Source organism: Coregonus lavaretus (genome assembly GCF_964263955.1).
Source record: "Coregonus lavaretus genome assembly, chromosome: 13".
Classification (NCBI taxonomy): Eukaryota; Metazoa; Chordata; class Actinopteri; order Salmoniformes; family Salmonidae; genus Coregonus; species Coregonus lavaretus.
The window spans coordinates 15451063-15466058 of NC_140000.1; the positions used below are offsets into that span (position 1 = coordinate 15451063).

The 14996-nt window shown below is 42.2% G+C and overlaps 1 protein-coding gene across 1 annotated transcript; it reads right to left on the reverse strand.

Moving 5' to 3' along the window:
• Positions 1 to 12183: 12183 nt before the first annotated feature.
• LOC311140744 (telethonin-like) lies at positions 12184 to 12970 on the reverse strand (the record flags this gene model as incomplete). Its single annotated transcript, XM_084175955.1, has 2 exons — positions 12184 to 12586; positions 12819 to 12970. The coding sequence occupies 2 exons, from the start codon at positions 12968 to 12970 to the stop codon at positions 12184 to 12186; spliced, it is 555 nt and encodes a 184-aa protein (XP_084032081.1).
• Between the last annotated feature and the right edge of the window lie 2026 nt (positions 12971 to 14996).

A 14996-nucleotide genomic window follows, 5' to 3' on the forward strand; every position in this document is an offset into this window, starting at 1 on the left:
CATTTACTAAACAATTTTCTAAATGAGGGCACATTCTCAACACAAAAAATCATGAGCAAAAACAAGCAGACAGGTTATGCACACCCTCATTCCCAGTGGTGTAAAGTACTTTAAAGTACTACTTAAGTCGTTTTTTGCGGGGATCTGTACTTTACTTTACTGTTGATATTTTTGACAATTTTTTACTTTACTTCAATACATTCCTAAAGAAAATAATGTACTTTTTACTCCATACATTTTCGCTGACACCCAAAAGTACTCCTTACATTTTGAATGCTTAGCAGGACAGGAAAATGGTCCAATTCACACACTTATTAAGAGAACATCATCTCTACTGCCTCTGATCTGGTGGACTCATTAAACACAAATGCATCATTTGTAAATGATGCCCGACTGTAGGAGTGTGCCCTTGGCTATCCATACATTTTAAAAACACGAACATTGAGCCATCTGGTTTGCTTAATATAAGAAATTTGAAATTATTTATACTTTTTCTTTTACTTTTTAGTGGTTCGATCCCCGGGACCACCCATACACAAAAAATGTATGCACGCATGCCTGTAAGTCGCGTCTGCTAAATGGCATATTATTATTATGATTATTATTATACTTAAGTATATTTTAGCAATTACGTTTACTTTTGTATATTTAAGTACTGTATATTTAAAACCAAAAACTTTCATACTTTTGATCAAGTAGAATTTTACTGGGTGACTTTCACTTTGACATTTTCTATTCATCTATCTTTACTTTTACTAAAGTATTACAGTTGGGTACTTTTCCTACCACTGCTCATTCCACAGAAAAAGTAGCCTATCGCCTACATCGACCATAGCCCAAAGGCCGGCAGATGGTGATATTGAGTTGTTTCATTTGACCGTCCACCACCATGCTAGAGTGGCTATAATGCCAATGAATGCTAGTCCCAGATGTTGGATATCGCGTTTAGCCAATCTGGTTGCAGCAGTCTGTTGTTTATGAAGAGGCATTAGCCACTCTAGCATGGTGTTGGAAAATGGTGTTTCATAAAGACAGTATGCTTATTTTCCCTTTTTTCCCCGCCTTCTCGCCATTAAATCGAGTTAAGGAGGAAATCGACACCTTTGCACTCTGAATGATGACTATTTAATGTATGAAGCGGTCCACAGGGGATACAAGTGGCTGCATGCTTTCCCTCTGGATGGTAATATGAAACGACTCGATATCGCCACCTGCCGGCCTTTGGGCTATGGATGGATTAGCTGACAATGTTAGCTGACAATGTGACAAAAACAATGGGCAGGTTAGGGATGGATCAACATTTATGGAATTTATGCTTTTTCAATTTCAGTCAAGGGGAGGATTTTGTATTTTTTAAATCTAGTACAGGGGAGGGTCATGTAATTTGTAATCGATGACATTTCAATATTTCTCAGTGTTTTAAAATTAGTTGCTTATTGGGTTATGTTGGTGAAACCATAATTCAGGAGAGGAAGTACAAAACCAACGACGCTAGACAGAGAGGAATTTGCTTAAGCAAAAGGCAGTTTATTAAAACAGAGATAGCTGGTACTGCTCAAGCTACATGCATGGACCCATTCAATTGCCTCTTATGGAGACAGTTGAGAAGGGATGGATAAACAGAGTTACAGCATTATTTTATACAATGTAACAATAAGGAAGGGGTCCTTCTTCTAGTCCCTTGATTGGTTCCCGAGGCGTAGGAGGCGGGTCTGCTCTGTCCAGAGTAGAAGCCCCATTGGTGCACGGCAGAGTCCTCTGCCCTTGGCACCCGACCAGTAGAAGGAAGTGGAGTTTGTGTGTGCGTCCACAGAGAAATGTCTGTGTGTGTCAAAGAACTCGTGAGGCATGAGAATGAGTGTGCGTCCACAGTGAGATGTGTGTGTGTGTGTGTGTCTCAAGGGAAACTCGTGGGGAGCAACAAGTGATTGTGGCCTGTGGCGTGGGTGTTGTCCTTGGCCACCTGGTGACAAGATATGGTCCTCTGTCCATTGTTCTTGCATAGGAACAGCATTTATTGAAAACAAGCTCCTAACACAACATTTTACTCAGATCAATCTATAACATTTTATATTTACTACGACAAATCCCCCTCTTCACGTCTTCTAGACGTGATCCATTAATTATGTTGGCATTAAGCATAGTTGAATCAGTCTTAAAAGAAAAACAATAATGCAGGAAAGAAAACAAAACATGATAACGCATAATGCAATGGTAAAAAACATTCAACCCCTCTAGCATACTAATTATATGGGCAGTTAATTAAACAATGTTAGTCCCCCTCTAGTGAGTGATTATATGGCTAGTTAATTAAACAATGTTAGTCCCCCTCTAGTGAGTGACTACAACAATCAGAGTTAATTTTCGAAATCGCTAACCTCCAATTGTCGCTGTTCAGGTTTGTAATAATGACAGGCCCATCCACCCCCAGGGACAACACCATACAGACATTCAGGATTCCCAAAAGGACAATCAAGAGGTCCACCTTTAACATTACATAAGGGAGGATAGTCACCTTCAAAATCATCCAGTTCCAAATCATTATTTCCCAAAAGCGGATACATCTGGGCTTGGTCATTGTGAATTGGTTCAATAGCAGTGGTTATTATACGGTTAATCAAAGTGCGGGCACAGGGAATACAACAACATCCACACAATGTAAGAATTGATAGAAAAACAGCAATAGAAATCAATACAGATGAAATAAGGGTTTTATATTTACCAAAAACATCCATCCAGGAATCCCACATAGAGGTATCAACCCCAGAATGATCTTTCATTTTACCATTAAGAGTCTTCAAACCTTCCAAAGCAATTGTCAAACTTCCATCTGCAGCAGTATTGTAAATTGTTACCAGTCATCAAAGAACTTCAAACCATAAAACACAGGATTAATAAAACACAAAACATAAGACTATTAAAACATAAAACACAAACAGAGAAGTATATTTTGGCCCCCTTTAGACACCCTCTAGTGTCACTCCACCAAGCCTGGTAGGTCATATCCTCCATTCCTAGGTTGGAGTCCAGGATTGGGCCATGTCTCACCATCTGTTGGGAGATCACCTTCTCCATCTCCTTTCGTTTATGGAGCTATCAATATCAGATCTCTCAGCCAGTTCGTTCGCCAGCGTGGTGATGGTCACTCAAGCATTTCTCGTCCCCAGTAAATTCTGGGACCTCTTGTGAGGATTTTGCCCCCCCCCATGGTTGGTACTGTTAAAAATCCCTTAGCCACCTCTTCTATATTACAAGTCAATTTAACAAGTAATTCAAAATAGCTTCACACAACAAGACCTCATAAGGAGCGCCCAGCAGGAGTCCAATTCCTATCAGAAAACATACATACAAACATTCAGACACTCCCAATCTCTCCCAGGGGGAAAAAGTTATCCTTCTCCCTGAGTGAGATTGTTGTTCCCATAAGGGTTTCTTCATTGTGTTGTCAGGATTGGTTCTCGCTGCTCAAATCAGCTCTTACTTCAGACAATGGTCTGGAAGGAGTGGGGGCTGGAGTGCAATGTGTTAGATGGTGCCAGGGTGCTCCTGATTTACCTCTGACCTGGACTGAGTGTGAAGTAACCTCCTTCACTTCGTACGGTCCAGTCCACCTGGGTTCCAGCCACTTTCTTTTGTGGACTTTCACCCTCACCCAGTCTCCCACTTTTACCTTCAGTGGTGGCGTGTTTCCCGACAGCTCCCCCTCTTGGGCCTTCCGCACCTGAGAAGAGAGTGCTGCAGAAAATTCCGTCAATTTCTTCACATAATCAGTCATTTCTATCTGTTTTACATCAAGGGCGGGCATATGACCTCCCTCCCTTGGTGTACCTGGCATTACTCTCCCTGTCATTCGTTGTTCTAAGTATTCATTGAATTTGGGTTTGGTTGGGTTTGGCCCTGCCATCTTGCTTTCTCTATCTTTATACACTTATCCCGTCCCTGGTGTTTTATTTCCAAGGATGTATTATCGGTATAAATACAAACTTATCTCATGTACGACACCCTCGTATATAAAGAGGCTGATTGTTTATATTATGTGTAATGCAATCATTATCATAAAAATCAGAATTCCAATCACATACACCAATGCAGTAATTTCCACACACAGCACACAACACGCTTCAATTGTCTCAGTTCTTGTTCAAGAATATGCACAGATCCAATATCAGTCTCCCCAATCCCTGGTTCCTGAAAGCCTAGGTCAAATTCACTCAATTCCACAGATTGGTGTTCAGTCTCATAAGTCTCACTATAACTTCCCATCATCCATTACACGTTATAATACATGAAAACACACAGCCAAAAGCCAATTGGAATTACAATGCTTAATAAATTCAGGTTCTCAGAGCGTCCTAAAACATATTCTCAGTTCGACTGCCACCCTTCACACGTCCTTATTCAGGACCAACTTTACATGTGAAGTCACAGAAGCAACTAATGAATTTAGATTACCAGAGCGTCCTAAAACATAGTCTCAGTTCGACTGCCACCCTTCACACAACCTTATTCAGGACCGATTTTATGTGTGAAGTCACAGAAGCAACTGGATCCCTTAGAGACTTTTGTCTCAGGTTAACTGCACCTTTCACACAACCATTTAATAGGAACGTTTTAAATGTGAATTTACAGAGATAGCTGGCATCTCCGGGAATTTAGTACCTCTGGTCAATTTCGGTGATTCTCCCCCACCTAATGATGGGTCAAATCTTATCCACTCATACGTCAAAACACACCTACCACACAACCTATCTAAAATAGGACCTTTTAAATGTGAAAACTTATTCGTGTGACTACACACTCCCCACACAACCTATCTAAAATAGGACCTTTTAAATGTGGAAACTCACAACCTATCTAAAATAGGACTTTTTAACTGTGTTAACTTATTCGTGTGACTACACACTCCCCACACAACCTATCTAAAATAGGACCTTTTAAATGTGGAAACTCACAACCTATCTAAAATAGGACTTTTTAACTGTGTTAACTTATTCGTGTGACTACACACTCCCCACACAACCTATCTAAAATAGGACCTTTTAAATGTGGAAACTCACAACCTATCTAAAACAGGACTTTTTAACTGTGTTAACTTATTCGTGTGACTACACACTCCCCACACAACCTATCTAAAATAGGACCTTTTAAATGTGGAAACTCACAACCTATCTAAAATAGGACTTTTTAACTGTGTTAACTTATTCGTGTGACTACACACTCCCCACACAACCTATCTAAAATAGGACCTTTTAAATGTGGAAACTCACAACCTATCTAAAATAGGACTTTTTAACTGTGTTAACTTATACGTGTGAAATTTTACAGTATAAATCACAGTACCAGATATCTCATTTATGCCTTAAATCATTAGGATGGAAATTATTTAACAAGTATTCATACTCACGCTCAGTACTACTGATCAAAATGTGGTATTGGTCTATAATACAATATGCAAGATTTTGTTTTAACAGGCTCTGCATACCTTTTTAGAAGAGCGCTCTGATCAGGTTCCTGAGGCAAGACGAATAGTTGATGTCTCCTGGATTTCAGGTCACTCTTCCGTCTGTTTTTAGATCGATGATTTGCCTTTTCCTCTCGCACCAACTCTTTAGATCGAATTAAGAAACCATCCTCTGCTACCAATTTGTTGGTGAAACCATAATTCAGGAGAGGAAGTACAAAACCAACGACGCTAGACAGAGAGGAATTTGCTTAAGCAAAAGGCAGTTTATTAAAACAGAGATAGCTGGTACTGCTCAAGCTACATGCATGGACCCATTCAATTGCCTCTTATGGAGACAGTTGAGAAGGATGAATAAACAGAGTTACAGCATTATTTTATACAATGTAACAATAAGGAAGGGGTCCTTCTTCTAGTCCCTTGATTGGTTCCCGAGGCGTAGGAGGCGGGTCTGCTCTGTCCAGAGTAGAAGCCCCATTGGTGCACGGCAGAGTCCTCTGCCCTTGGCACCCGACCAGTAGAAGGAAGTGGAGTTTGTGTGTGCGTCCACAGAGAAATGTCTGTGTGTGTCAAAGAACTCGTGAGGCATGAGAATGAGTGTGCGTCCACAGTGAGATGCGTGTGTGTGTGTGTGTGTGTGTCTCAAGGGAAACTCGTGGGGAGCAACAAGTGATTGTGGCCTGTGGCATGGGTGTTGTCCTTGGCCAACTGGTGACAAGATATGGTCCTCTGTCCATTGTTCTTGCATAGGAACAGCATTTATTGAAAACAAGCTCCTAACACAACATTTTACTCAGATCAATCTATAACATTTTATATTTACTACGACAGTTATATATAGCCTGTCAATGTGTACCAAATGCAGCCCCTCATCTCTGATTCTTAGCTGGTCATGCAATATCAAGGACGGGTGCGCAACTATGGGGCAAAACAGGGTTAGCTTAGACTGATAACCAGGTGGCGAATCGCATCTCTGCATGTCTGGCAGACATATCAGTATGGATGACGGATCACCACCTCAAGCTGAACCCTGGCAAGACGGAGCTGCTCTTCCTCCCGGGGAAGGACTGCCCGTTCCATGATCTCGCCATCACGGTTGACAACTCCGTTGTGTCCTCCTCCCAGAGTGCGAAGAGCCTTGGCGTGACCCTGGACAACACCCTGTCGTTCTCCGCTAACATCAAGGCGGTGACCCGATCCTGCAGGTTCATGCTCTACAACATTCGGAGAGTACGACCCTGCCTTACACAGGAAGCGGCACAGGTCCTAATCCAGGCACTTGTCATCTCCCGTCTGGATTACTGCAACTCGCTGTTGGCTGGGCTCCCTGCCTGTGCCATTAAACCCCTACAACTCATCCAGAATGCCGCAGCCCGTCTGGTGTTCAACCTTCCCAAGTTCTCTCACGTCACCCCCCTCCTCCGCACACTCCACTGGCTTCCAGTTGAAGCTCGCATCCGTTACAAGACCATGGTGCTTGCCTATGGAGCAGTGAGGGGAACGGCACCTCCGTACCTTCAGGCTCTGATCAGTCCCTACACCCAAACGAGGGCATTGCGTTCATCCACCTCTGGCCTGCTGGCTCCCCTTCCTCTGCGGAAGCATAGTTCCCGCTCAGCCCAGTCAAAACTGTTCGCTGCTCTGGCACCCCAATGGTGGAACAAGCTCCCTCACGACGCCAGGACAGCGGAGTCACTCACCACCTTCCGGAGACATTTGAAACCCCACCTCTTTAAGGAATACCTGGGATAGGATAAAGTAATCCTTCTACCCCCCCCCCCCCCAAAAAATAAATAAATAAATAATAATAATAATAATAATTGTAAAGTGGTTATCCCACTGGCTATAGGGTGAATGCACCAATTTGTAAGTCGCTCTAGATAAGAGCGTCTGCTAAATGACGTAAATGTAAATGTAAATGTAAACTATATACAGTGGGGAGAACAAGTATTTGATACACTGCCGATTTTGCAGGTTTTCCTACTTACAAAGCATGTAGAGGTCTGTCATTTTTATCATAGGTACACTTCAACTGTGAGAGACGGAATCTAAAACAAAAATCCAGAAAATCACATTGTATGATTTTTAAGTAATTCATTTGCATTTTATTGCATGACATAATCTTGATACCATATCTTGTTTTGAGGTGGTTTGACTGATTTCATGTCAATGCTAATATGGCTCAAATTAGCTAGCTAGCTAACAACTGTAACAATGTATTTGAGAGACAAATAGTGCTCATTGTGCAAATGTATGCCTATTTGTTTTCAATAAACATTGGCGACAAAATATTGTTTACATGCTGTCGACATTCTAAGCCAACCCCATCTTTTTTGCCCCATAGTTGCACACGTCGGTGTTGTTGCTAAACAACCAACCCATCGATTAGTGAATATGAACCATGTGAACCATGACTAGAGAACTGTGCACCCATATTTCAGAGGCAGTGCCTTTATAATAGTGGTGGATAATGTCAGACTGTTCAAGAGAGACAAATGTTTACCCATGAAACAGGATCTGGCCTGCCAGCCCAATTAAGTGAGTTAGATAAGGATAGATAAGACAGGTGTGTGTGCCAGTGCTTTATCAACTTCCTGAAAACCTGCAAAGCTCTGTTGAGAGTCATTGTGTGGCTGTGAGATCAGCAAGGCCTTAGTAGATGTGTATAAACCCTGGATTGCTGATGCTATGTAATGGCCAATGAGAGGCTTTGAAGCTACTGGCCGCCATATTGGTAGTCCCCAGAAGGAGTAGTCCTCCATAGGAATGAATGGAATTCTACATTATTTCAATAAAATGTTTAAAGGACAAAATTACATGTATTTAAGTATTTCTTTTTTGTAGTGGGGACAGTAGCATTTGGAAGAATAAAATAATGCTTTCAGGAATATTTTTTTAATGTTCAGTTCACTGCATTAAGGTGTCTGTAATAGAATATACTTGTCAAAAACAAATGTAGACATTAATACATTCATTTTCATAGCTTACAAAATATGTTCTTTACAATGCAGGAGGAACACCAAAATGGCTGCGTGGTGGCTTCAAAACAGCGCCCCTGTCCATTTTTAATAGACCTCAGTACTACATTCGGGTATGTATGGTAATCCTTGAGGCATGGTAATCCTCTATCTGCTGTATCTACAGCCAGGAGCTAGCCATTTCACCCCACCCCAGACAAGGGTGCTGGTTCCAGGCTGACGCAGTAGCCTGGGGTGCCCAAGGTTCCTATGTGGGAAGGTGGGACAGAGGTGTGGAACTGTAACTGAACTTGAGCTAGGAGGACCGTGGATGGGACCTCTAGAGATCATTCAGCTTCTGCTACTGTGATGCCTAGTCACTTTACCCCTGCCTTTATGTACATACAGTGGGGGAAAAAAGTATTTAGTCAGCCACCAATTGTGCAAGTTCTCCCACTTAAAACGATGAGAGAGGCCTGTAATTTTCATCATAGGTACACGTCAACTATGACAGACAAATTGAGATTTTTTTTTACAGAAAATCACATTGTAGGATTTTTAATGAATTTATTTGCAAATTATGGTGGAAAATAAGTATTTGGTCACCTACAAAGAAGCAAGATTTCTGGCTCTCACAGACCTGTAACTTCTTCTTTAAGAGGCTCCTCTGTCCTCCACTTGTTACCTGTATTAATGGCACCTGTTTGAACTTGTTATCAGTATAAAAGACACCTGTCCATTACCTCAAACAGTCACACTCCAAACTCCACTATGGCCAAGACCAAAGAGCTGTCAAAGGACACCAGAAACAAAATTGTAGACCTGCACCAGGCTGGGAAGACTGCATCTGCAATAGGTAAGCAGCTTGGTTTGAAGAAATCAACTGTGGGAGCAATTATTAGGAAATGGAAGACATACAAGACCACTGATAATCTCCCTCGATCTGGGGCTCCATGCAAGATCTCACCCCGTGGGGTCAAAATGATCACAAGAACGGTGAGCAGAAATCCCAGAACCACACGGGGGGACCTAGTGAATGACCTGCAGAGAGCTGGGACCAAAGTAACAAAGCCTACCATCAGTAACACACTACGCCGCCAGGGACTCAAATCCTGCAGTGCTAGACGTGTCCCCCTGCTTAAGCCAGTACATGTCCAGGCCCGTCTGAAGTTTGCTAGAGTGCATCCAGAAGAGGATTGGGAAAATGTCATATGGTCAGATGAAACCAAAATATAACTTTTTGGTAAAAACTCAACTCGTCGTGTTTGGAGGACAAAGAATGCTGAGTTGCATCCAAAGAACACCATACCTACTGTGAAGCATGGGGGTGAAAACATCATGCTTTGGGGCTGTTTTTCTGCAAAGGGACCAGGACGACTGATCCGTGTAAAGGAAAGAATGAATGGGGCCATGTAACGTGAGATTTTGAGTGAAAACCTCCTTCCATCAGCAAGGGCATTGAAGATGAAACGTGGCTGGGTCTTTCAGCATGACAATGATCCCAAACACACTGCCCGTGCAACGAAGGAGTGGCTTCGTAAGAAGCATTTCAAGGTCCTGGAGTGGCCTAGCCAGTCTCCAGATCTCAACCCCATAGAAAATCTTTGGAGGGAGTTGAAAGTCTGTGTTGCCCAGCGACAGCCCCAAAACATCACTGCTCTAGAGGAGATCTGCATGGAGGAATGGGTCAAAATACCAGCAACAGTGTGTGAAAACCTTGTGAAGACTTACAGAAAACGTTTGACCTGTGTCATTGCCAACAAAGGGTATATAACAAAGTATTGAGAAACTTTTGTTATTGACCAAATACTTATTTTCCACCATCATTTGCAAATAAATTCATTAAAAATCCTACAATGTGATTTTCTGGATTTTTTTTCTCATTTTGTCTGTCATAGTTGACGTGTACCTATGATGAAAATTACAGGCCTCTCTCATCTTTTTAAGTGGGAGAACTTGCACAATTGGTGGCTGACTAAATACTTTTTTTCCCCACTGTATCTGCAAATACCTCATACCCATGCACAGTGATATGGTTCTTGTACTCCCTGTATATAGCTTAATTATTTTGTATGTTATTACTCTTGTGACAAATACAATTTAATTGTATTGGATTTTGACAGCAGTGCTCTACAGAGTGGGGCAACTACACTGAGTGTACAAACATTAGGAACACCTTCCTAATATTGAGTTGCACCCCCATTTTGCCCTCAGAACAGCCTCAATTCATTTACATTACATTTTAGTCATTTAGCAGACGCTCTTATCCAGAGCGACTTACAGAAGCAATTAGGGTTAAGTGCCTTGCTCAAGGGCACATCGACAGATTTTTCACCTAGTCGGCTCGGGGATTAGAACCAGCGACCTTTCGGTTACTGGCACAACGCTCTTACCCACTAAGCTACCTGCCGCCCCAATTCGTCGGGGCATGGACTCTACAAGGTGTTGAAAAGCGTTTCACGGGGATGCTGGCCCATGTTGACTCAAATGCTTCCCACAGTTGTGTCAAGTTGGCTGGATGTCCTTTGGGTGGTGGACCATTCTTGATACACACAGGAAACTTTTGAGCGTGAAAAACCCAGCAGCGTTGCAGTTCTTGACACACTCAAACCGGTGTGCCTGGCACCTACTACCATATCACCCCCCCCCCCCCCCCCCCCCCCAAATGAATGCTAATTAGCTGCTAATGTGGCTATCATAAAGAACTACAAATGCCATGATGATCTGGACGAGACTGTCTAATCGAGGCAAAGGTAAGAATCTCTGGATTAACTTTCTAATGTTAGCTAAATGTAGTAATGAATAAATTGGCTACATTTATTTAAATTGACAATTCTGTGAACTGTCTTGTGCAAGTTTTAAATTGACACAATACCTGTTAGCAAAAGTGTCAGTCTTGCATGATGTCTACTTTGATGATAATTAGCATTTTCGAAACTGAGAGTAAATGGAACCATATATATTGATAAAAGTCACCTTGTCTGAGAGAGATTTACATGGTTATCAAAACGTCACGCCAGGGTAAGTCTACACAGCCCTTATCTCCCTATGGGGAAAATGAATGGTGAAAAAACGATTGGAACCATTTCCCTGTTTGACTGCTAGGTTTTATTGTTATTATGACACCTCCACTGTGGGGCTCTATTACACAGAACCTTTAGAATGTTGTTATTGATATCCACAATCAGCAAGTCTGTCTGTGAATGAAATCAAATAAACACACCTGTGAAAAGACATATTGAATGGGTGGGAGATGAGATCCCATCAATAAATCCTTTGTTTGGATGCATTTTTATTATTTGATTTTGACTTTGTCATTTATTACATTACAGATCACATTACAGTACACCAGTCAACATTTTACATATAGTATAGGAAGTGGATATACATTTCCACCCTCATGCTTCACCACTAGATGGCGACATTAGCTTGTTTCCTTGTATCACAGCACCAGCTAATGTCCATGAAAATACCTACGAGGTGTGCCAAGAAAAAACTTTCCTAAATTGAATATACTGACCATAAAGTCTATGATACTGACCCAGAAAATGGTGTCATGCACTGTTCGATTCAAATTCACTTTATCCTTTCCACATGTTAACAGCTCCCTCAACATAACTTTCACAGCCAAAATTATGTTAAAATTAAAAGTCTCTTTTATAAAGAAATTAATAATTCCCTTCACCTTTCCCTTCGCTCATTTACACATTGCTGATATCATTTCTCCTGATTTTACCTCCAACGTCCTACATTCATTCTTCCCTTTCAACCCCTGAAGGAGTGTGAAAACTCACGTGTTGGGGATATAAGACTAGATGCCCTGAAGTTAACACGGATAGGTTGGGAGACTTTAGGCAAGTCCTTTGTGATTTCGAAAATCTCCTGTTTATCTGAACATACTCCTTTGGCGATCGTCTCAAACTCCATGATAGACTTGTACTCTGATGGAGAGGGAGTTCTGTACAGGTCTTTGGGCGAGGCGGCTTTGCTGGGAGTGAAGATGGGCACACGGAGGGCGTTCTTGTATGGCAGCTGGTACTCCTTCAGCATTCTACCCCTTGTGCCCATCTTGATCCGCTGACTGGGGGTTCTCTGGACCAAGAAATGTGCCACCTGTTTCTGCTTGTAGGTCTCCTTTCTCGAGTAGTCATTTTCAAACAATGTGGTCCTGGAATCAAGCAATAACATTTTTTAAAGAGCAGTCTGAAAGTGTATTGCTGTTCTTACTGTTCTTAGACACGTGATTAGTAAGACCAATATAATATTTTAGAAAATGTGTTCATTTAGTGAATGATAATAATGAATTTGTGGCACACATTGAACATGAACAACAGCACTGGGCTGGATCAGTGATTAAAAGCAACATTTTACAAAACTATCTATCATGTCACTATACATACTGTTGTTCTGGTCTTGTTTCCATCACCAAGTCTAGCCAAGTGGCCTGGTAGGACTCCTTCTTCTCCTGGTCCTTCTCCTTTACATCGCAGTGGGCATTCACCAGATACACATCCCCACTGTTTAGACTGTTAATCTTGTGTGTGTAGAGCATAGTGGAGAGAGAGATGAGAAGGTTGACTGACTCCCTGTTAGATGTGCTGCTCTATAGGCTTCTCTAGGACTTGCTTTTGGCTGGAGATGAATGACAGTTGGTCTGTCTGTGTGTGAGGTTATGTGGTGTACTGTGGTTCTCCAGAGCCTCTTATAATGTTAAGGTTCTATTTTTACCCTACTACATCAAACCATTGCCAATGCTGTCACCGTGGTTGGCTCAGGTTGGTTGGCATTTCAGGTTGGTTCATAGCTGTCCTGTGAGGAAGGCGAGCAGTGGAAAGAGTGACACCACTTTAATTTCATTGAGTTGTATTAGCCAGTCCAAACCACACCAAGAGGTTAAAGGTGAGTCATGCTCCTCAGACTTCTCAGATACCTCATAGGCTAAATGCTTCAGGATATTGCTCAAGGTAATACGACCTCTGGGGCCAGAGTTGAGCACATAGTATTAAAGTTGATGTATTTAATCTTTCACCCAAATGTCAGAGCCAAAGTACAGGGAACATTTTGACCTTCATCTGAATGTATTTAACATTCATTCACCATCTCTTTTTTCCCAAAGAATTGTACAGTTGTATAAATAAACCTAGGTGGAGACTTAGAGTAATGTTCGGAGTCCATTGTTCTTGTATCATGTGTCAAAGTTGTCATCATCAGTGCATGTAGTAGTGGACAGATTACCCAGGTATTCCTCAGTAAGGGTTGCCCTTTATTTATAGCTTCACAGTAATTCCATGTGATGATGTAGAAGTATGGATCCTGGAAATGCTAGCACGACCTCTCTTTACATTGTCCTTTAACAATACTGATTCTGTCACAGAACATATTTGACCACAGAGTAGTAAAGAGTATATTTAAGATATTTTCAACATCAAGGCCTTTCTAGTGATGCCATACATGTTATCTAGACCATTTTCTAAAGAAAATAGAGAATTGTACAAGTTTTTGTGTGTCTTTATTGATCACCAATCATCACTTTGGACAAACAATATTTTATGCCACATTTGTTATAGACCAACTATGGGTCTCACAAGCAAGTTGTTGTGTATATAAACTCAGCAAAAAAAGAAACGTCCTCTCACTGTCAACTGCATTTATTTTCAGCAAACTTAACATGTGTAAATATGTTTATGAACATAACAAGATTAAACAACTGAGACATAAACTGAACAAGATCCACAGACATGTGACTAACAGAAATTGAATAATGTGTCCCTGAACAAAGGGGTGTTCAAAATCAAAAGTAACAGTCAGTATCTGGTGTGGCCACCAGCTGCATTAAGTACTGCAGTGCATCTCCTCCTCATGGACTGCACCAGATTTGCCAGTTCTTGCTGTAAGATGTTACCCCACTCTTCCACTAAGGCACCTGCAAGTTCCCGGACATTTCTGGGGGGAATGGCCCTAGCCCTCACCCTCTGATCCAACAGGTCCCAGATGTGCTCAATGGGATTGAGATCCGGGCTCTTCGCTGGCCATGGCAGAACACTGACATTCCTGTCTTGCAGGAAATCATGCACAGAACGAGCAGTATGGCTGGTGGCATTGTCATGCTGGAGGGTCATGTCAGGATGAGCCTGCAGGAAGGGTACCACATGAGGGAGGAGGATGTCGTCCCTGTAATGCACAGCGTTGAGATTGCCTGCAATGACAACAAGCTCAGTCCGATGATGCTGTGACACACCGCCCCAGACCATGATGGACCCTCCACCTCCAAATCGATCCCGCTCCAGAGTACAGGCCTCGGTGTAACGCTCATTCCTACGACGATAAACGCGAATCCGACCATTACCAATGGTGAGACAAAACCGCGACTCGTCAGTGAAGAGCACGTGTTGCCAGTCCTGTCTGGTCCAGCGACGGTGGGTTTGTGCCCATAGGCGACGTTGTTGCCGGTGATGTCTGGTGAGGACCTGCCTTACAACAGGCCTACAAGCCCTCAGTCCAGCCTCTCTCAGCATATTGCGGACAGTCTGAGCACTGATGGAGGGATTGTGCGTTCCTGGTGTAACTCGGGCAGTTGT